A 21,317-nucleotide genomic window follows, 5' to 3' on the forward strand; every position below is an offset into this window, starting at 1 on the left:
CACCTTGCGTCCTTGCGTCCCCGGGAAGCAAGGGAGCAAGAGGCACCTTGCGTCCTTGCGTCCACCGGGGAGCAAGGTCGCAAAGGGCACCTTGCGCCCTTGCGTCTTGCACGGGCAATTTGTCAAATTTTTATTTTTATGGGCTCTGAGTCAAATATGGGAGAAAAAATGAGCATTTTAGTGATAATCCCATAATTTATTTTGTTGGGCTACTTATATGGGCCTTGCTGGCTTCGCTATTGGAGGTTAAAATTAAGAAAACCAATAAAGACACCAAACCAATATAATAAATATAAATCTAGGGTTTTTCTTGTTTTCTTCCGTCCATTGTTGCAGCTGCCGCCGTCGTCATGGTTCTAAAGTATGCTTTCATTCTCCTTTGATTCTAACTAGTATTGTTATCTTTTATATAAATTATTGCAATCTGATAATCTATCTTCTTTAAGTTGTGATTTCCCCCAAATTGTATCAATAAATCTGTTCGTAATAGATGCAATAGTTAGTTCAAATTAGGGTTTATAGTTTTCATTAATGAAGCTGGGTGTTGACAATGTATTATTATGGAAATTGAATCACTTTGAGTTAAATAAGCGTTCATTCATCTCAATTTTAGGGTTTTATTGCGATGATCTTTGCTGCATTCGTTTTGTTTATTAACTAGGTTTTTGAGATCTTATTAATGAAATTGGATGATGATATTGCATTATTAGCATTAGAAATTGAATCATTTTGAGCTATGTAAGTATTAATTAATGCATTTCAAATTTAGGTTTTTTTTTTTTTTTTTTTTTTTTTTTTTTTTTTTTTTTGCTGTGGGTTTACTTTTATATTTGGGGACTGATTTTTGTTCATTTACTATTGTGTGTGTGAATGATTTGCTTTTAAATTAGTGGTATAATGTGCATATTGGTTTAGTTAACCTAGTTTTAATTATTCACTGTTGTTAACTGCATAGATTTCGGTTTTTTAGTTTTGTGTCGTCATGGTTTGGTTGTTTTTAGGACCGAGCTTTGCCGTTTCAGTGGCCAGAAGATATATCCAGGAAGGGGTATTAGATTCATTAGGTCGGACTCTCAGGTATATGCTGTGATTAGACTTTTGATTGTCACATTTTTTCCTTGCTGTACATTTTATTTTTTAGTTTTATCGCAATATATTTTGTTGTTACTATAGGCCGTTTGTGTTTCAGTTTTGAAATAAAGGATTTGTGTGTTGTTTAAATTCAGGTTTTTCTGTTTGCAAATTCAAAATGCAAAAGGTACTTCCATAATAAGTTGAAGCCCTCAAAGCTCACCTGGACTGCCATGTACCGAAAGCAGCACAAGAAGGTTAGTCATTTTGTTTTGTTTGGGGGATACAGCATTATATAAACACTTATTCAGCTCAATAAGCATAATTTGTCCATTTTGTTTTCTGTTTTTAGTCATATTGGTGTAATAAACTGACTAAATTTTGTACCCTTTTTTTTTATACTGCAGGATATTGCACAAGAAGCTGTGAGGAAGAGGCGCCGTACCACCAAGAAGCCATACTCTCGGGCTATTGTGGGGGCCACTTTGGAAGTTATCCAAAAGAAACGAAGTGAGAAGCCCGAAGTTCGTGATGCTGCTAGGGAGGCAGCTCTTCGGTATGCCTTTTTTTTTTCTTAGTCTGATTGGTCGTTTTCATGATTTCACATGTTCTTAAAGTACGACTCAATTTTCATCATCAAATTTCAGTGAGATTAAGGAAAGGATTAAGAAAACCAAGGATGAGAAGAAAGCAAAGAAAGCAGAAGTAGTATCAAAACAAAAGACTCAATCCAAGGGTGGTAATGCTCCTAAAGGCAAGGGCCCCAAGCTTGGAGGTGGTGGCGGCAAGCGTTGAAACTCCATTGTTATTTTTCCATGTTGCTAAAACTTTTTGATGTTCAGTATTGTTTATGTTTATTCTATTGACGGGAAGTTGTCTTTTAGATGCTTATTTAAGTTTACGTTTTCAAGAATGATGCATTTCGACCTACAATTTTGAAAGTAAACTGAAGCCATAATTGATTGATGTGTTGAATGATAGTAAGCTCTATTTATGATGTGCAACCCACCACGCTCCTTCATTTGCGCACCTCCATATAAACACACAATTCACACACACAGTTTCATTCACAAAATAGACTTATAATGAGTTATCTAAAGATGTTGATTGGTTTGTGGTTAAAAAGTTTCAGCCACTGTAGACTGTGTGACCGTTATCATATCAACATGCTCTACCTTTATAACCTAAGGTGCTCCTGAGTCCTGACCCTTACCCAGGGTCCCCTTGTTGTGATGCAGTGGCTAGTTTAAATAACCTTGGTGACTCACAAGAAAACATACGGTCGTTGTGTATGTGCGTGATGGGGTGTTATTATAACTTACAATCCAAATGCTACCGTCATTGCTACTTTGCCCGGCTTCTGTGGTGTTTATTTGGGCTTTACCATTGACCCAAACACCGATTGCAACTAGTAAGAAACTCTGCTTGTTCTTTTTAAATTTTGGCAATAAAAATAAAGTTATTCCCCACACACACATATGCGTGCAGTGGTGATTTCAGAATCAAAACTCACTGGGTTTCCGAACTTTTTTTGAATACTAATTATATTTGAATGTTACTTAGTGGTTGTTTACCAAAAAAAAAAGTTATAAATTCTAAAAATATATGAGACCTGGATAGTTAAAAAATAATAGTGTTCTATACAATTTGAAGAATTGTTTACCTAAAAATTATAAATTTTAAAAATATATGAGGTTCCTATAACCAATTTTAGTGGTGTTCTTCACAATTTGAAGAATATTTTTTTTATAAAAAATTGCAAACTAGTGGTGTCATGCGACTTCACGAGTCAGCGTTATTGACCACACATTCACCTATATTAGTTATAGAATCTTGAACTCAACATTGTCCCACACATTCACTTCCCTAAATTTGTGGTTTATTTTGCTTCCCCATACTTTCCCCCATTTTGTTCTTCTTCTTGATTCTAGCACTAATTATATAAAATATATTTCTATTCACTCGTGATGATTCCGGACTGCTCACAAAGCGAGTAGTTACCCTGTGATTAGTAAGCTCCAAAACGTGTCGTAAACCCAGTATGTGTACAAGCATACCCTTAATTTTATTTTATTTTTTTGTGCCAATAAAAACGATATATGTTTAAAAGTACGGAGTAAATTCTTTAGGTGTCAAATATGAAATGTCTAAACTTTAGTTCTTTATTGTTTTATTTTTTTTTACAGAAAATTACAAATCTTGCTTACCTGGTTTTGCAAGAAACAAAATTTTTAATTTGTATCGTTTTCGGTGCAGTGTATGGGTCGAATACGTTGACAAACTTATTCAAGAATACAAAAGATAAAGTTATGGGAGACTGCGAGTATGGACCGCTTGAAGAATGCATAACTTAACTATTCTTATTGAACCCGGACTGTTATTTATTATTTAATTGCTATAAATTTGAGATGTAGACAAATGCTACTTCAACAATCATGCTTTCTTTGCATTGAAGGGAACATAATATAAGAAATTTGGGCTTTATATCTTTATTTCCTTGTAATTGTTTCATATGCCGGTAACAATCAAACTGCATTTATAACTCCAAGTACAAACATAAAAACTTGAATTGCACACATTAGTTACAAAAATCGTAATGATATTGACAATTCACTATATCATATGCAAATTTAGGATAATGGCATCGTAAAAGGTGCAAAAATAAATGGTGCTTGATGATGCTTTGACCCACAACGACATAAAAGAATCATAACGTTCTACTAATCAAGAAAAGTATAGCATCCTTGAGGTGTAACAAAGGTTATTACCAAAATTCATTATCAAACTTTCAAAGATATACATTGCTTAAACAAATAAACTTTCAAAGATATCAGCTTTTTAATTTTTAATTTTTAATTTTTATATTCATTTATGATCTATGATTATGATCAAATACCTTTAAAAATATTTATAGATATGCATCCCAACCTTTACAAAGAATAGAATACAACATTATAAAACACGAGTGTTGGTGCATGTAATTCCCAGCCGTAGATGAATTTATCGTTTAATACATTTGGTCATGTAATAACGTAGATTGTTGAACTATTGATTATATATGTGTTTGTGTATGCTTAATTATTTAAATAAATCAATGAGTTAAACTGCAAACACAGTCGATCGAGTGTGTCCACACACTTGACCGACTGTGTCTGGACTGCAGTATATAAACGGGTTTAAGCCTCATTATTGAGGTTACACATTCCAATAACCCTAATCGACTGGTATTTGTCCAATTCGATCACTAACACCAATTACCACCGAAATTAATCGTCTAGGATTCGATCTAATCTAGTTTCTACCCTAGGTTTGATCAAATCGATCCCGACACGACCCGTATCTCGGTTTTACTCGTTTCTAGTGTTTTCCGCCTCTAGTCACGATCAAAAGCGACCTAAGATCCGTCAATTCGTCGTCTACAATGAGTATTGCTGTAAATTCATTTCAGTTGGTCACAAAGACTCCAACTTGAGGTTTAAGCACCAATTATAGTAATTAGTACAACACTATAATGTGAACAAACCAGAACATTTTGTTGTATTTTTTTTTGTATATCTTAAGCTACATACTATGAGGTTCCAAACCGATAACTTACAATCCAATCAGAACCATTACATAACGTTAACAAGGTGTTATTTTCTCATTAATTTACCATAAACTTCAATTTACCAGAACCAATTCGGTAACAATAGTTTCATAAATTTAACACCTACATTAAATTATAACATGAGAAAACTTGTATATAAAAATTGTAAAACTTTTAAATAACACCTTGTTTTTTTTTTTTTTTTTTTTTTCACCATGACCAACACACGATTAATTACACAAGAACATTAGGGGTGTGTTTGGATGAAATTAGCTGGAGCTGAAGCTTGTAGCTGGAGCTGGAGCTTATGAGATAGAGCTGGAGCTGGAGCTTATTTTTTAAGCTGGTAGCTGGAGCTTATTATTTTTTATAAGTGTTTGGTAAACTAGCTGGAGCTTATTTTCCAGTTCATAAGCTCTATTTTTTTTCATAAGCTACTAAAAGTAGCTTATTTTTTCAGAGCTTATGATTTTCATAAGCTCTACTTTTTTTTCTCTACCAAACGAAGCTTATGACTTGGAGCTTATTAAAATCATAAGCTTAAGCTCCTATAAGCTCCCATAAGCTCCAACAAGCTCGTCACCCAAACACACCCTAGAACTGAAATCAACAACCTAATCACAATAACATTAACATACTTCATTATTGCAATAAAATAGGTACATTTTACCTTCGAAATCCTCTCTCAGATGTAGTATCCGAATAATCCCATAATCTATTCGAACCAGATTTTTCTAACTGAATCCTCTGTCTCGGAGCACTGTGGGACCGCAATTTCGCTTTAGATGATTCTGTGTCCGCCATATAGTTTGGATAACTTGGGTAGTCACCAAATACACTTCGTGAGTATTCGGTAAACGGACTTCGTTGTTTATAACCACTTCCGGGTCTAGAAGCAGGTGAACAAAGCCTAGGGGTGTTATCAGCCGTTGATATGGTTTTTTTTGCTTCTCGAAGGATCATTGAACCCAACGGCAACATTTCCCTTGGCCCATATTTAGAATTCGGGTTCCATGGTTTTGGTGGTGTGGAATATGGGTTGAGGGTTGACTTGTTACTTGGGCTCTGGTTATGGTGAGGCTTCCAAGTATCAACTTCAAGAATTTTATCGCTTCGTTCATCTTCAGGCCGACATTGTTTACTGCTCCAAGATGTGTCGTCCATCCAATTTTCTAACCAGTTTTGTCCTCTTGACCGTTCGTGAATGAAAGAGCCTTTCTTATTTGTAGACTTCTGTGTTTACACGAAAAAAAATGTCATAAGTCAAACAGAACGAGTAGATATTCGAAAGCTATGACTCGTGACAAAATATATAAATGCAATGTAACTTGGGGTAAATAGCCCAAAAAAGTAACACATAAGACAAAATTTCCCGATAAAGAGAATATCGATTTCCCCTTTAGCCCATAAGGGTCCTCATTTGAACTTGGTGCACAAAAAGGATAATGATTTGGAAAAAAAAAAAAAGTTCAACAAAGGTAATATTTGTCACAATATGCATCTAGATAGGCGTCTCTTCATCAAATCTGGGCGAATTTTGACCTGTTTTAGGTATTTGGCCCATAATCCTTTTGGCATATTATTTTATTTACCTTTTTGACCCGTTATAAAAAAGCGAATACAATCACATGAAATGGGTCGACCATAAGCTGTCATGTCTGAAAACAAACAATCGTTTACATGTAGCTTTAAGAGATGCATCTTAAATGTGACAATCGTCATAACATAGTTTGGTGGATAGTGAAAACGTACATAATGAGAGTGCGAGTTGGATGACTTTGTGCTTGAATGTGGTGAGGCTGATAAAGAAGCTCGACTAGCACATGCTCGAGCCTGGACACGAGCCATAGCCTGCATACGTCGAAGCATGTCTGCACTTTGATTTCTTACAATGCGGCCTCTCACTAGTGCTTGAAGCTTCACTAACCCCTTAAGTGCCCTTAGTGCTCTCCTAGCCTACACTTGCACCATAATTAGTAGCAAATTTTATGGGCGATTTACATTTGATTAATATTTATTAAAAATATATTTGGTCACTGAAATTACAACTCTATCTGTCTCAATTTAGTTGTCTGCAGATAAAAAACACGCAACAACCAAAAAACACCCGGTTTAAAAATATCATTACGTATTTTTTGTTTAATTTACATTTTTATCCCTTAACTTACCTTCTGATTTTTATCTAATTATGGAAGTAAACACTAATTTTGGAGAGTTAAATTGGGACCATAGTAGCATTTTCTTTACATATGATTAGTAACAAATGTTATAAACACAATATTCATGAAAAAATAAAACAATATAAGATATAAGATTTCCAATTGCTAGGTCGTTTAGAAAGTAGTAATTAGATAAACTAAAACAATAAAAGAGTTTTGCATTCCAAAAATTACTGAAATAATAAGTAAAAATTGACATTGACATCAAACTAAAACAAAATATAAAAAGCTACCACGAAAAACCCATATCTCATCCCATTAAATGTCAAACTGACAACCAATGTAATGTCACAATCTAAAGGGTAAAACAGTAATTCACACACCCACACTTATGTTTCACTACTCACCAAATATGCACGGAACGCCGACTGTATCTTCACCGCCGCCGTACTCCTCCGCCGTTCACCATCATTATAAACCCTACTACTACCGCCTGCTGTCAACCTCACCACCTCCGCCGCCGCATGTGCTGCAGCAAGCGCCGCCTCTGCTACCGCTGCCGTAGCCGCCGCTACTGCTATAGCATGTTTGTTAGCATCCAATGAAAATTCTGACCCGTCATATTGTTGTTTTGATGAACTCGACCCGGTTGAAGATGAATGGGTCTTTTTGGGTCGGAATATGGAACGGATCCACCTGGTTGTCTTACCCATTTACCATCGCCGCCGGTGACCAGAAATTTAGAGAATTATGTAAGTGTATTTGTTTTGTTTTTGTGTGTGAAGATTTTGTGGCGGTAGCTCTAGTACCCACAATTGATTGTTTATTTTTTATGATTTAAATTTAAAAAAAGAAACTATTTTTTTGACAGATAGGATAGACAGCGAGTATCTGACCCCTTCTGATTAAACGGACAAAATATTCACTACTTGTGTCTCCTTCATTGTTTACCAAAATTTTAAATGTTTTCTGGAATGTATGTATAATTAAAACTGATTGTTATGTAAAAAAAATGGAGTACACACTTTTTTAAAGGGGCTAAGTATAAAAATATGTGATATTTTGAGTTCACAAGGAACTTATCACAATTTATTTACGGTTACCAATTTACCATACGTCTATCTGAAAATCGCAAGGCCAATTCGCAGCTTACGATTTTTTTTTTCAATTTGTGAATAATCTGGATTTTTCAAAAACCCATGTTTTCGCAAATTGATATATATTTTTTTTAAATTGCGAAGACTTTTTTGGGAAACTTTTCATATTCAGTGAAAATTGTTACTCTAACATATAAAAAGCCTTTTGACTAATATCAATAACAAGTGAAAGGACTCCTGAAATTACCGGTTAGTTTAAGGATAATACTTAAACCAACTCTTTCACTATTCACTATATAGATAATGCTTATCAAACTATTGAGAAAAATAATTAAATTATTAAAGTTTATAAAATGCATACGACAAATTACTATAACGAAAGCGTACCACAAATATTTTTTATCAGAACATATGCATTCGAAATAAACAAAGATAAATACAAATATATTAATGTATTTAACTTGGGCAGAATAAATTAAATATTCTCATTCTTCTACTACCCTCTTCCAATTATCACAATGGAGTACTATTTTCCTTGTCATAAAAGCCTACATTACAACTTTTTATTAAGACAATACACTTAACATACATATTTAACGTACTTAATCTCATAAAGAGAACCTATATTTGAATTTAATTTAAATAATAATAATAATATAATGATTATAAATATAATTATAGTAACAATAATAAATAAATAATAAAGTTCGCTTAAGTTACGGCTCTAGTTATTGAGTTGACAGCAAACGTCTATACGTATGCGCATGCGCATTCCATACGTATGCGGGCACTCGCTAGCATACGTATGCGTGTACCTTGTATGCGGTATGCGGCATGCGGTGATGTATCGAATGCCTTTGTTCCCGTAACAGCAGTTACTTGGTCAACAAGTCGGTATCTTTTCCATAATTATATCTGTGATTCGAGGGAGTTAGTTATGGACGAGATTATCATTATCTTGGATGGTTCTAGAATTAGGGTTTGCCTATATATACAAACCCTAATTATCATTCTAGGGATAACCAACATTACGTAACCACCACCTACTACACATCCTTACGTAACAAGCTATCATCGTTCATCTTCTCAAGATTAACATGTTAGTTTCTTATTAGCTAGCACCTACAACTTTGCTAGGGGCCTTCTGATCAACGACCGTTATCGAAGGTGGACTTAATCACTTGGCCACCCCGCCGACATCATCATGTCGGCCAGGGTTATTCACGGTAGCTGGGCCGGAGAGTCTTGTTCTAAGATCCTTAAACCCTCCTTTTTTACGTATTGAACAGGCATATAGACCCTATGGAAAATATATGCATGATCAAGTGGTGCTTTCATTGAGAGCCGAACTAATTCAAGACGTGTTTAATTGTTTTTTCTTTTAAAGTTTTGAATTATAAAGCTCATTACTCACAAAATTTCTGAATTTTTTGTCTTTTTAATAGTATCATGACTTCCGGGGACTCATCGGAACGTACTCAAACAGACAATCAAAACACGCCGTCTGGTAGTCAGCAGACGCAAGCTATGACTACGGGGGCGGGATATACGCCTTACCCTCCACCAGTGTCCGGCGAGCCTTTCCAAAGATACAAGCCGATATATCCGGATGGGATCACACCGCCAAGGGCAAACTCGCCGATCACAACTACGCGGCTAGATTTTTCTGCAATGGATCCAAGAGTTATCTTTGCAGGCACTAGCGGCGAACATATAGGCCCGCATGTAGTATGCTGCGGCCAGGTGCCTATTTACAGTACCACGGTATCAATCCCTCTGCAGACGCAGGGTTGTCAGCAAAGTTCGTCTTTTGCACCACTGCAGCCTTGGCAGCCGCAACGCCCAATTTCACAGTTTTTAACCCCTGCGGATGCGCAGGCATTACTTAATAGTTGGGGGTTCGGTGTCATTCCAGACGCCAATTCTCATTGGACGCCGATAACCGCAAAACAGCAAAGCATTGCGCATACGGTTGGACTAATAACGGCATATCCTCAGGTCTCACAGGCATCTGCGCCACAGGTTTCGGCACCTTTTCAGCTACCCGTATACTCTGCGCCGGCAAGCCTGCCTTCTTTTCCAACGCATCAGCCTTGGTTATATCCGCAAACGCCGAGGCAACCTTGGCAAAATATTCAGGGGCAGACGAATCTCGCAAGCCAATTTATGCAGGCGGCACCTCCTGACATGGTCCACTTATTTTCGCAACCTGATTTTGTTCAGGATATGATGAAGCGTTTCTTCGCAGGGCTCAAAGGTGACCCTGTTAAACCACCTTTTGAGCTACCAACTACTTTTGATAAGTTTCCTCCGCATATAACTGCATATCCGTTTCCATCAGCGCCAAAGATACCCCACACACTGGGTACCTATAATGGCTTGACTGACCCAGATGACTTCCTACAGCGTTTCGAGGGCGCGATGCGCACCCAAGGGTGGGTTGATCCAGTTGCATGTCAGATATTTCCCATGACGTTGCAGGACATTGCGCGTGAATGGTTCAATAAACTTCCAACAGGTAGCATATCCGGGTTCATGGATTTGCGTACGAAATTCTTGCTGCTGTAGTGACCCGAACTTTTCCATGTTTATATATATATTAAATGAAATTGTTATTTACATGATTAAGTGTTTCCAACATGTTAAGCAATCAAACTTGTTAAGACTTGATTAATTGAAATAGGTTTCATATAGACAATTGACCACCCAAGTTGACCGGTGATTCACGAACGTTAAAACTTGTAAAAACTATATGATGACATATATATGGATATATATATATATATATATAGTTAACATGATATTATGATAAGTAAACATATCATTAAGTATATTAACAATGAACTACATATGTAAAAGCAAGACTACTAACTTAATGATTTTGAAACGAGACATATATGTAACGATTATCGTTGTAACGACATTTAATGTATATATATCATATTAAGAGATATTCATACATCATATTATCATGATAATATAATAATTTAAAATCTCATTTGATATTATAAACATTGGGTTAACAACATTTAACAAGATCGTTAACCTAAAGGTTTCAAAACAACACTTATATGTAACGACTAACGATGACTTAACGACTCAGTTAAAATGTATATACATGTAGTGTTTTAATATGTATTCATACACTTTTGAAAGACTTCAAGACACTTATCAAAATACTTCTACTTAACAAAAATGCTTACAATTACATCCTCGTTCAGTTTCATCAACAATTCTACTCGTATGCACCCGTATTCGTACTCGTACAATACACAGCTTTAGATGTATGTACTATTGGTATATACACTCCAATGATCAGCTCTTAGCAGCCTATGTGAGTCACCTAACACATGTGGGAACCATCATTTGGCAACTAGCATGAAATATCTCATAAAATTACAAAAATATGAGTAATCATTCATGACTTATTTACACGAAAATAAAATTACATATCCTTTATATCTAATCCATACACCAAAGACCAAAAACACCTAAAAACACTTTCATTCTTCAATTTTATTTATCTAATTGATCTCTCTCAAGTTCTATCTTCAAGTTCTAAGTGTTCTTCATAAATTCTACAAGTTCTAGTTTCATAAAATCAAGAATACTTCCAAGTTTGCTAGCTTACTTCCAATCTTGTAGAGTGATCATCCAACCCCAAGAAATCTTTCTTATTTACAGTAATATATCTTTCTAATACAAGGTAATACTCATATTCAAACTTTGATTCAATTTCTATAACTATAACAATCTTATTTCGAGTGGAAATCTTACTTGAACTTGTTTTCGTGTCATGATTCTGCTTCAAGAACTTTCAAGCCATCCAAGGATCCTTTAAAGCTAGATCCATTTTTCTCATTTACAGTAGCTTTATCCAGAAAACTTGAGGTAGTAATGATGTTCATAACATCATTCGATTCATACATATAAAGCTATCTTATTCGAAGGTTTAAACTTGTAATCACTAGAATATAGTTTAGTTAATTCTAAACTTGTTCGCAAACAAAAGTTAATCCTTCTAACTTTACTTTTAAAATTACCTAAACACATGTTCTATATCTATATGATATGCTAACTTAATGATTTAAAACCTGAAAAAACGAAGAACACTGTAAAACCGGACATACGCCGTCGTAGTAACACCGCGGGCTGTTTTGGGTTAGTTAATTAAAAACTATGATAAACTTTGATTTAAAAGTTGTTCTTCTGGGAAAATTATTTTTCTTATGAACATGAAACTATATCCAAAAATCATGATTAAACTCAAAGTGGAAGTATGTTTTCTAAAATGGTCATCTAGACGTCGTTCTTTCGACTGAAATGACTACCTTTACAAAAACGACTTGTAACTTATATTTCCGACTATAAACCTATACTTTTTCTGTTTAGATTCATAAAATAGAGTTCAATATGAAACCATAGCAATTTGATTCACTCAAAACGGATTTAAAATGAAGAAGTTATGGGTAAAACAAGATTGGATAATTTTTCTTGTTGTAGCAACGTGAAAATTGGTAACAAATCTATATTAATCATATCCTAGCTAACTTATATTGTATTATACATGTATTCTAATATATTATGTAATCTTGGGATACCATAGACACGTATGCAAATGTTTTGACATATCATATCGACCCATGTGTATATATTATTTGGAACAACCATAGACACTCTATATGCAGTAATGAGGGAGTTAGCTATACAGGGTTGAGGTTGATTCTAAAAATATATATACTTTGAGTTGTGATCTAGTCTGAGACGTGTATACACTGGGTCGTGGATTGATTCAAGATAATATATATCAATTTTTTTCTGTACATCTAACGTTGGACAACTAGTTGTAGGTTACTAACGAGGACAGCTGACTTAATAAACTTAAAACATCAAAATGTATTAAAAGTGTTGTAAATATATTTTGAATATACTTTTATATATATGTACATATTTGTTATAGGGTCGTGAATCGACCAGTGGCCAAGTCTTACTTCCCGACGAAGTAAAAATATGTGAAAGTGAGTTATAGTCCCACTTTTAAAATCTAATATTTTTGGGATGAGAATAGATGCAGGTTTTATAAATGATTTACAAAATAGACACAAGTACGTGAAACTACATTCTATGGTTGAATTATCGAAATCGAATATGTCCCTTTTTATTAAGTCTGGTAATCTAAGAATTAGGGAACAGACACCCTAATTGACGCGAATCCTAAAGATAGATCTATTGGACCTAACAAACCCCATCCAAAGTACCGGATGCTTTAGTACTTTGAAATTTATATCATATCCGAAGGGTGTCCCGAAATGATGGGGATATTCTTATATATGCATCTTGTTAATGTCGGTTACCAGGTGTTCACCATATGAATGCTTTTTATCTCTATGTATGGGATGTATATTGAAATATGAAATCTTGTGGTCTATTGTTACGATTTGATATATATAGGTTAAACCTATAACTCACCAACATTTTTGTTGACGTTTTAAGCATGTTTATTCTCAGGTGATTATTAAGAGCTTCCGCTGTCGCATACTTAAATAAGGACAAGATTTGGAGTCCATGCTTGTATGATATTGTGTAAAAACTGCATTCAAGAAACTTATTTCGTTGTAACATATTTGTATTGTAAACCATTATGTAATAGTTGTGTGTAAACAGGATATTTTAGATTATCATTATTTGATAATCTACGTAAAGCTTTCTAAACCTTTATTGATGAAATAAAGGTTATGGTTTGTTTTAAAATGAATGCAGTCTTTGAAAAACGTCTCATATAGAGGTCAAAACCTCGCAACGAAATCAATTAATATGGAACGTTTTTAATCAATAAGAACGGGACATTTCAGTTGGTATCAGAGCGTTGGTCTTAGAGAACCAGAATTTTGCATTAGTGTGTCTTATCGAGTTTGTTAGGATGCATTAGTGAGTCTGGACTTCGACCGTGTTTACTTGAAAAATGATTGGTTAACAAATTTTGTTGAAAACTATATATTTTTAACATGTGAATATTATATGATATATTAATCTCTTAACGTGTTTAATATTATGTGATAGATGTCTACCTCTAGAACAAGTCCCATTGACTCACCTAATAATAATGAAGAGTCAAATGTAAATTGGAATGATTCGTGGACTGATTCACAAGTTCCCGAAGAGGAACCGGAAGAAGAGTCGGAACCGGAAGAAGAATCGGAACCGGAAGAAGAAATAGAACCAGTGGGGGAAATAATAAAACGGTTAAGTAGAAAAAAATTCTCAAATTATGGTCAATGGTGTTTCTGCCAAGGAAACAAAGTATTGGGAGAATTACCAATTCTCCGATGAATCGGATCCCGACAAGGATTCCGATGATGTTATAGAAATTACCCCAACACAATTTAATAAGGCAAAAGAGAACAATAAGGGAAATGGCATAAAAATAGAGAAATTTGATTCCAAACCCGATGAACTTTATATGTATCGTCAACACCCGTATTTCTAAAGTTGTGACAATAACCCAGGAACCTCTAAACCACCAGGTTTTTCTAAACCAATGTGGAAAATAACGGCTCGTATTAGGGGAACATCATATATCCCTAGAAACTTGGCAAAACGAACCAAAACCGAAGAAGAAGAAACGAGCGAGTCGGAATAAGATAGTTGTATTCGTGTGGTGTAACATATGTAATATAGTGTGCTTATGCTTTATGATATATGTAAAAATTGCTTGTATTAATAAGTTTTTTTTTTATGAATCTAACTCTTGTCTATTTTACAGTATAAAAACACAAAATGGATAGACAACCCAATATTTTAAGAGACCTACCCGGAGACATGATTGATGAAATCTTGTCTAGAGTCGGTCAGAATTCCTCGGCACAACTATTTAAGGCGAGATCAGTTTGTAAGACATTCGAAGAACGTTTCAAGAATGCCTTGGTTTATAAAAGGCTTTCGTTCGAAAGATGGGGTTATCACATTGGGAAATCCATAAGTTACGATGTGTTTACTTTGATGCATATATTGCGGGGAACCCAAATGCTATTTTACGCAACGGGTTAAGAAATTATTTTGACTCAATATATCCGAATATAGGACTTCGTGATTTAGAAAAAGCGGCTAACATGCAACATAAAGAAGCATGTTATGCTTACGGGTTAGTAATGTTCGCTTCTCACCAAAGTGAGAACAAGAACATCGGGCTACAACTATTAAACAAAACGTTCCCACAAGTGACGGACTCAGTAGTTGGGGTGAGAAACAAGGTTTTTAGATTGTTACGGGACTGTTGGACATTACGTAACCCTCTTCCCTTTGACGACGTTACAACACGCTGTCTTATCAACGGCCACAACGGTTATGTTCCACAAGACCAAGGATGGGAAGTAGTCCTAGTAAAACCAGAATGCATGACTTGTTTCTGGACGTATGAATTACGTGTCTTTATTGCCTTTGCTGAACGACTTGTGTATTAGCTAGAATTATCTTCACAACTATCTTGTATCAAAGTTATTGTGTGCTATATTTCATGCTATATGTAAAATAAGCGGTATTGTAAGTTTGTAAAATATTGTGTAAAAGTTTGAACGCGAAATATTATTATAATCAGTTTTTCATATAGAATTGTAGTAGTTGAATTGTATATTAGCTACTAAGTATGAACTTAACGGGTAGGTACTACCCGAATTTAAACTTATAAAACGCTAATATGAAGAAAAAGCTTTTATAAATGAGTTCATATTATGCTACGAGATACTATTGACTACTCTTAATATTCTATATGATTAACTTGTTTCATTTGACTATTTGAAGGAAATGGCACCGACTACTCGACAAACCATGAATATGAGCGAAGAGGAATTTCGTACCTTTCTTGCTGCAAACATAGCCGCAGTACAGGCTGCGTTACATATCAACAATAACTCCGAATCTAGCAATGTAGCTAACGGCGCAAGAAATCGTGTAGGATGCACCTACAAAGAATTCACTGCCTGCAAACCTTTGGAATTTGATGGAACCGAAGGACCGATCGGATTGAAACGGTGGACCGAGAAGGTCGAATCGGTGTTTGCCATAAGTAAGTGTACTGAAGAGGACAAAGTGAAGTACGCTACGCATACCTTCACAGGTACTGCGTTAACATGGTGGAATACCTATCTAGAGCAAGTGGGACAAGATGATGCTCACGCACTACCATGGTCAGCATTCAAGCACTTGATGAATGAGAAGTACCATCCCAGAACCGAGGTCAATAAGCTCAAGACAGAACTTAGAGGGTTACGAACCCAAGGATTTGATATTACCACGTACGAAAGATGATTCACAGAATTGTGCCTATTGTGTCCGAGAGCGTTCGAAGATGAGGAAGAGAAGATCGACGCGTTTGTGAAAGGATTACCAGAAAGAATCCAAGAAGATATAAGTTCACACGAGCCTGCCTCCATACAACAGGCATGTAGAATGGCTCACAAACTAGTGAACCAGATTGAGGAAAGAATTAAAGAACAGACGGCTGAAGAGGCCAATGTGAAGCAAGTCAAAAGAAAGTGGTAGGAAAACGGTGATAAGAATCACCAATACAACAACAACAGCAATTACAACAATAATCGCAACAACTATCCCAACAATCACAACATCAATCGCAACTACAACAAACTGCCCAACAACAACAACAACAGCAACTACAACAATCATCCCAACAACAATAACAACCGCAACAACTACAACAACAATCAGAAGCAGCTATGCCAAAGGTGTGAAAAGTATCACTCGGGGTTCTGCACCAAATTTTGCAACAAGTGTAAAAGAAATGGTCATAGCGCGGCGAAGTGTGAGGTCTACGGACCAGGGGTTAACAAAACGAAAGGAACAAATGATGTCGGAACGAGTAATGGCAGAGCAAGTAGTGTCGGAGCAAGTTATGCCAATGTAGTTTGTTATAAATGTGGAAAACCGGGCCACATTATTAGAAATTTCCCGAACCAGGAGAACACGAAAGGACAAGGCCGCGAAAGAGTTTTCAATATTAATGCGGCAGAGGCACAGGAAGACCCGAAGCTTGTTACGGGTACGTTTCTTATTGACAATAAATCTGCTTACGTTTTATTTGATTCGGGTGCGGATAGAAGCTATATGAGTAGAGATTTTTGTGCTAAATTAAGTTGTCCATTGACGCCTTTGGATAGTAAATTTTTACTCGAATTAGCAAATGGTAAATTAATTTCAGCAGATAATATATGTCGGAATCGAGAAATTAAACTGGCTAGCGAAACATTTAAGATTGACTTGATACCGGTAGAGTTAGGGAGTTTTGATGTGATAATCAGTATGGACTGGTTGAAAGAAGTGAAATCAGAGATCGTTTGTTACAAAAATGCAATTCGCATTATACGAGAAAAAGAAAAACCCTTAATGGCGTACGGAGAAAAGGGCAACACGAAGCTACATCTTATTAGTAATTTGAAGGCATAAAAACTAATAAGAAAAGATTGCTATGCTGTTCTAGCACACGTCGAGAAAGTATAAACTGAAGAAAAGAGCATCAATGATGTTCCCGTCGCAAAAGAATTTCCCGATGTATTTCCGAAAGAATTACCGGGATTACCCCCACATCGATCCGTTGAATTTCAAATAGATCTTGTAACAGGAGCTGCACCAATAGCTCGTGCTCCTTACAGACTCGCACCCAGTGAGATGAAAGAACTGCAAAGCCAATTACAAAAACTTTTAGAGCGTGGTTTCATTCGACCAAGCACATCACCGTGGGGAGCTCCTGTTTTGTTTGTCAAGAAGAGAGATGGTACATTCAGGTTGTGTTTCGACTACCGAGAGTTGAACAAACTTGCCATCAAGAACCGCTACCCACTACTGAGAATCGACGACTTATTTGATCAACTACAAGGCTCGTCTGTTTAATCAAAGATTGACTTACGTTTCGAGTATCATCAAATGTGGGTGCAAGAAGATGATATTCCAAAGACTGCTTTCAGAACACGTTACGGTCATTACGAGTTTATGGTCATGCCGTTTAGTTTAACTAATGCACCAGCTGTGTTCATGGACCTTATGAACCGAGTGTGTGGACCATACCTTGACAAGTTTGTCATTGTTTTCATTGATGACATACTTATTTACTCAAAGAATGACCAAGAACACGGTGAACATTTGAGAAAGGTGTTAGAAGTATTGAGGAAGGAAGAATTGTACGCTAAGTTTTCAAAGTGTGCATTTTGGTTGGAAGAAGTTCAATTCCTCGGTCATATAGTGAACAAAGAAGGTATTAAGGTGGATCCGGCAAAGATAGAAACTGTTGAAAAGTGGGAAACCCCGAAAACTTCGAAACACATACGCCAGTTTTTAAGACTAGCTGGTTACTATAGAAGGTTCATCCAAGACTTTTCCAGAATAGCAAAACCCTTGACTGCATTAACGCATAAAGGGAAAAAATTTGAATGGAAAGATGAACAAGAGAAAGCGTTTCAGTTATTGAAGAAAAAGCTAACTACGGCACCTATATTGTCATTGCCTGAAGGGAATGATGATTTTGTGATTTATTGTGACGCATCAAAGTAAGGTCTCGGTTGTGTATTAATGCAACGGACGAAGGTGATTGCTTATGCGTCTAGACAATTGAAGATTCACGAACAAAATTATACGATACATGATTTGGAATTAGACGCGGTTGTTTTTGCATTAAAGACTTGGAGGCACTACTTATATGGGGTCAAAAGTATTATATATACCGACCACAAAAGTCTTCAACACATACTTAATCAGAAACAACTGAATATGAGGCAGCGTAGGTGGATTGAATTGTTGAATGATTACGACTTTGAGATTCGTTACCACCCGAGGAAGGCAAATTTGGTAGCCGACGCCTTGAGCAGGAAGGACAGAGAACTCATTCGAGTAAAATCTATGAATATAATGATTCACAATAACCTTACTACTCAAATAAAGGAGGCGCAACAAGGAGTTTTAAAAGAGGGAAATTTAAAGGATGAAATACCCAAAGGATCGGAGAAGCATCTTAATATTCGGGAAGACGGAACCCGGTATAGGGCTGAAAAGATTTGGGTACCAAATTTAGAGATATGAGAGAAATGGTACTTAGAGAAGCTCATAAAACCAGATACTCAATACATCCTGGAATGGAAAAGATGTACAAGGATCTCAAGAAACATTTTTGGTGGCCGGGTATGAAAGCCGATGTTGCTAAATACGTAGTAGAATGTTTGACGTGTTCTAAGGTCAAAGCTGAGCATCAGAAACCATCAGGTCTACTTCAACAACCCGAAATCTCAGAATGGAAATGGGAAAACATTACCATGGATTTCATCACTAAATTGCCAAGGACTACAAGTGGTTTTGTTACTATTTGGGTAATAGTTGATCGTCTCACCAAATCAGCACACTTCCTGCCAACAAGATAAGATGACAAGATGGAGAAGTTAGCACGACTGTATTTGAAGGAAGTTGTCTCCAGACATGGCATACCAATCTCTATTATCTCTGATAGGGATGACAGATTTATTTCAAGATTCTGGCAGACATTACAGCAAGCATTAGGAACTCGTCTAGACATGAGTACTGCCTATCATCCACAAACTGATGGGCAGAGCGAAAGGACGATACAAACGCTTGAACACATGCTACGAGCATGTGTTATTGATTTCGGAAACAGTTGGGATCGACATCTACCGTTAGCAGAATTTTCCTACAACAACAGCTATCATTCAAGCATTGAGATGGCGCCGTTTGAAGCACTTTATGGTAGAAAGTGCAGGTCTCCGATTTGTTGGAGTGAAGTGGGGGATAGACAGATTACGGGTCCAGAGATAATACAAGAAACTACCAAGAAGATCATCCAAATTCAACAACGGTTGAAAACCGCCCAAAGTCGGCAAAAGAGCTACGCCGACATTAAAAGAAAAGACATAGAATTTGAAATTGGAGAGATGGTCATGCTTAAGGTTGCACCTTGGAAAGGTGTTGTTCGATTTGGTAAACGAGGGAAATTAAATCCAATGTATATTGGACCATTCAAGATTATTGATCGTGTCGGACCAGTAGCTTACCGACTTGAGTTACCTCAACAACTTGCGAATGTACATAACACTTTCCACGTCTCGAATTTGAAGAAATGTTTTGCTAAAGAAGATCTCACTATTCCGTTGGACGAAATTCCAAATCAATGTAAAACTTCAATTCATTGAAGAACCCGTCGAAATAATGGATCGTGAGGTTAAGAGACTTAAACAAAACAAGATACCGATTGTTAAGGTTCGATGGAATGCTCGTAGAGGACCCGAGTTCACCTGGGAGCGTGAAGATCATATGAAGAAGAAATACCCGCATTTATTTCCAGAAGATACGTCAACACCTCCAACTACTTAAAATTTCGGGACGAAATTTATTTAACGGGTAGGTACTGTAGTGACCCGAACTTTTCCATGTTTATATATATATTAAATGAAATTGTTATTTACATGATTAAGTGTTTCCAACATGTTAAGCAATCAAACTTGTTAAGACTTGATTAATTGAAATAGGTTTCATATAGACAATTGACCACCCAAGTTGACCGGTGATTCACGAATGTTAAAACTTGTAAAAACTATATGATGACATATATATGGATATATATATAGTTAACATGATATTATGATAAGTAAACATATCATTAAGTATATTAACAATGAACTACATATGTAAAAGCAAGACTACTAACTTAATGATTTTGAAACGAGACATATATGTAACGATTATCGTTGTAACGACATTTAATGTATATATATCATATTAAGAGATATTCATACATCATATTATCATGATAATATAATAATTTAAAATCTCATTTGATATTATAAACATTGGGTTAACAACATTTAACAAGATCGTTAACCTAAAGGTTTCAAAACAACACTTACATGTAACGACTAACGATGACTTAACGACTCAGTTAAAATGTATATACATGTACTGTTTTAATATGTATTCATACACTTTTGAAAGACTTCAAGACACTTATCAAAATACTTCTACTTAACAAAAATGCTTACAATTACATCCTCGTTCAGTTTCATCAACAATTCTACTCATATGCACCCGTATTCGTACTCGTACAATACACAGCTTTAGATGTATGTACTATTGGTATATACACTCCAATGATCAGCTCTTAGCAGGCTATGTGAGTCACCTAACACATGTGAGAACCATCATTTGGCAACTAGCATGAAATATCTCATAAAATTACAAAAATATGAGTAATCATTCATGACTTATTTACATGAAAACAAAATTACATATCCTTTATATCTAATCCATACACCAACGACCAAAAACACCTACAAACACTTTCATTCTTTAATTTTCTTCATCTAATTGATCTCTCTCAAGTTCTATCTTCAAGTTCTA

At 35.8% G+C, this 21,317-nt stretch overlaps 2 protein-coding genes across 2 annotated transcripts; one reads left to right on the forward strand and one right to left on the reverse strand.

Annotated features, from left to right (window-relative positions):
* Positions 1 to 283: 283 nt before the first annotated feature.
* On the forward strand, positions 284 to 2,037 carry LOC139893393 (large ribosomal subunit protein eL24-like). The gene is made up of 5 exons (XM_071876558.1): positions 284 to 361; positions 1,002 to 1,077; positions 1,227 to 1,328; positions 1,479 to 1,627; positions 1,719 to 2,037. Exons 1-5 carry the CDS (start codon positions 351 to 353, stop codon positions 1,864 to 1,866), a joined length of 486 nt encoding a protein of 161 aa, XP_071732659.1. The 5' UTR covers positions 284 to 350; the 3' UTR covers positions 1,867 to 2,037.
* A 3,221-nt stretch (positions 2,038 to 5,258) lies between these two features.
* LOC139893394 (protein IQ-DOMAIN 24-like) lies at positions 5,259 to 7,778 on the reverse strand. Its single transcript, XM_071876559.1, has 3 exons — positions 7,224 to 7,778; positions 6,410 to 6,613; positions 5,259 to 5,890 (listed from the first exon to the last, which is right to left on the reverse strand). The coding sequence occupies exons 1-3, from the start codon at positions 7,527 to 7,529 to the stop codon at positions 5,324 to 5,326; spliced, it is 1,077 nt and encodes a 358-aa protein (XP_071732660.1). The 5' UTR covers positions 7,530 to 7,778; the 3' UTR covers positions 5,259 to 5,323.
* Positions 7,779 to 21,317: the final 13,539 nt, after the last annotated feature.

This window comes from Rutidosis leptorrhynchoides, chromosome 2 (genome assembly GCF_046630445.1).
Source record: "Rutidosis leptorrhynchoides isolate AG116_Rl617_1_P2 chromosome 2, CSIRO_AGI_Rlap_v1, whole genome shotgun sequence".
Taxonomy (NCBI): Eukaryota; Viridiplantae; Streptophyta; class Magnoliopsida; order Asterales; family Asteraceae; genus Rutidosis; species Rutidosis leptorrhynchoides.

Bases quoted from the DNA above. Each gene is read 5' to 3' on its own strand.
- LOC139893393 (XM_071876558.1), top strand. The intron at 1,078-1,226 runs GTATATGCTGTG...GTTTAAATTCAG, and splicing joins TCATTAGGTCGGACTCTCAG to GTTTTTCTGTTTGCAAATTC. The intron at 1,628-1,718 runs GTATGCCTTTTT...ATCAAATTTCAG, and splicing joins GCTAGGGAGGCAGCTCTTCG to TGAGATTAAGGAAAGGATTA.
- LOC139893394 (XM_071876559.1), bottom strand. From the start codon at position 7,529: ATGGGTAAGACAACCAGGTGGATCCGTTCCATATTCCGACCCAAAAAG. The intron at 6,614-7,223 runs GTGAGTAGTGAA...GTGCAAGTGTAG, and splicing joins CGGCGTTCCGTGCATATTTG to GCTAGGAGAGCACTAAGGGC. The intron at 5,891-6,409 runs GTACGTTTTCAC...GTGTAAACACAG, and splicing joins CCAACTCGCACTCTCATTAT to AAGTCTACAAATAAGAAAGG.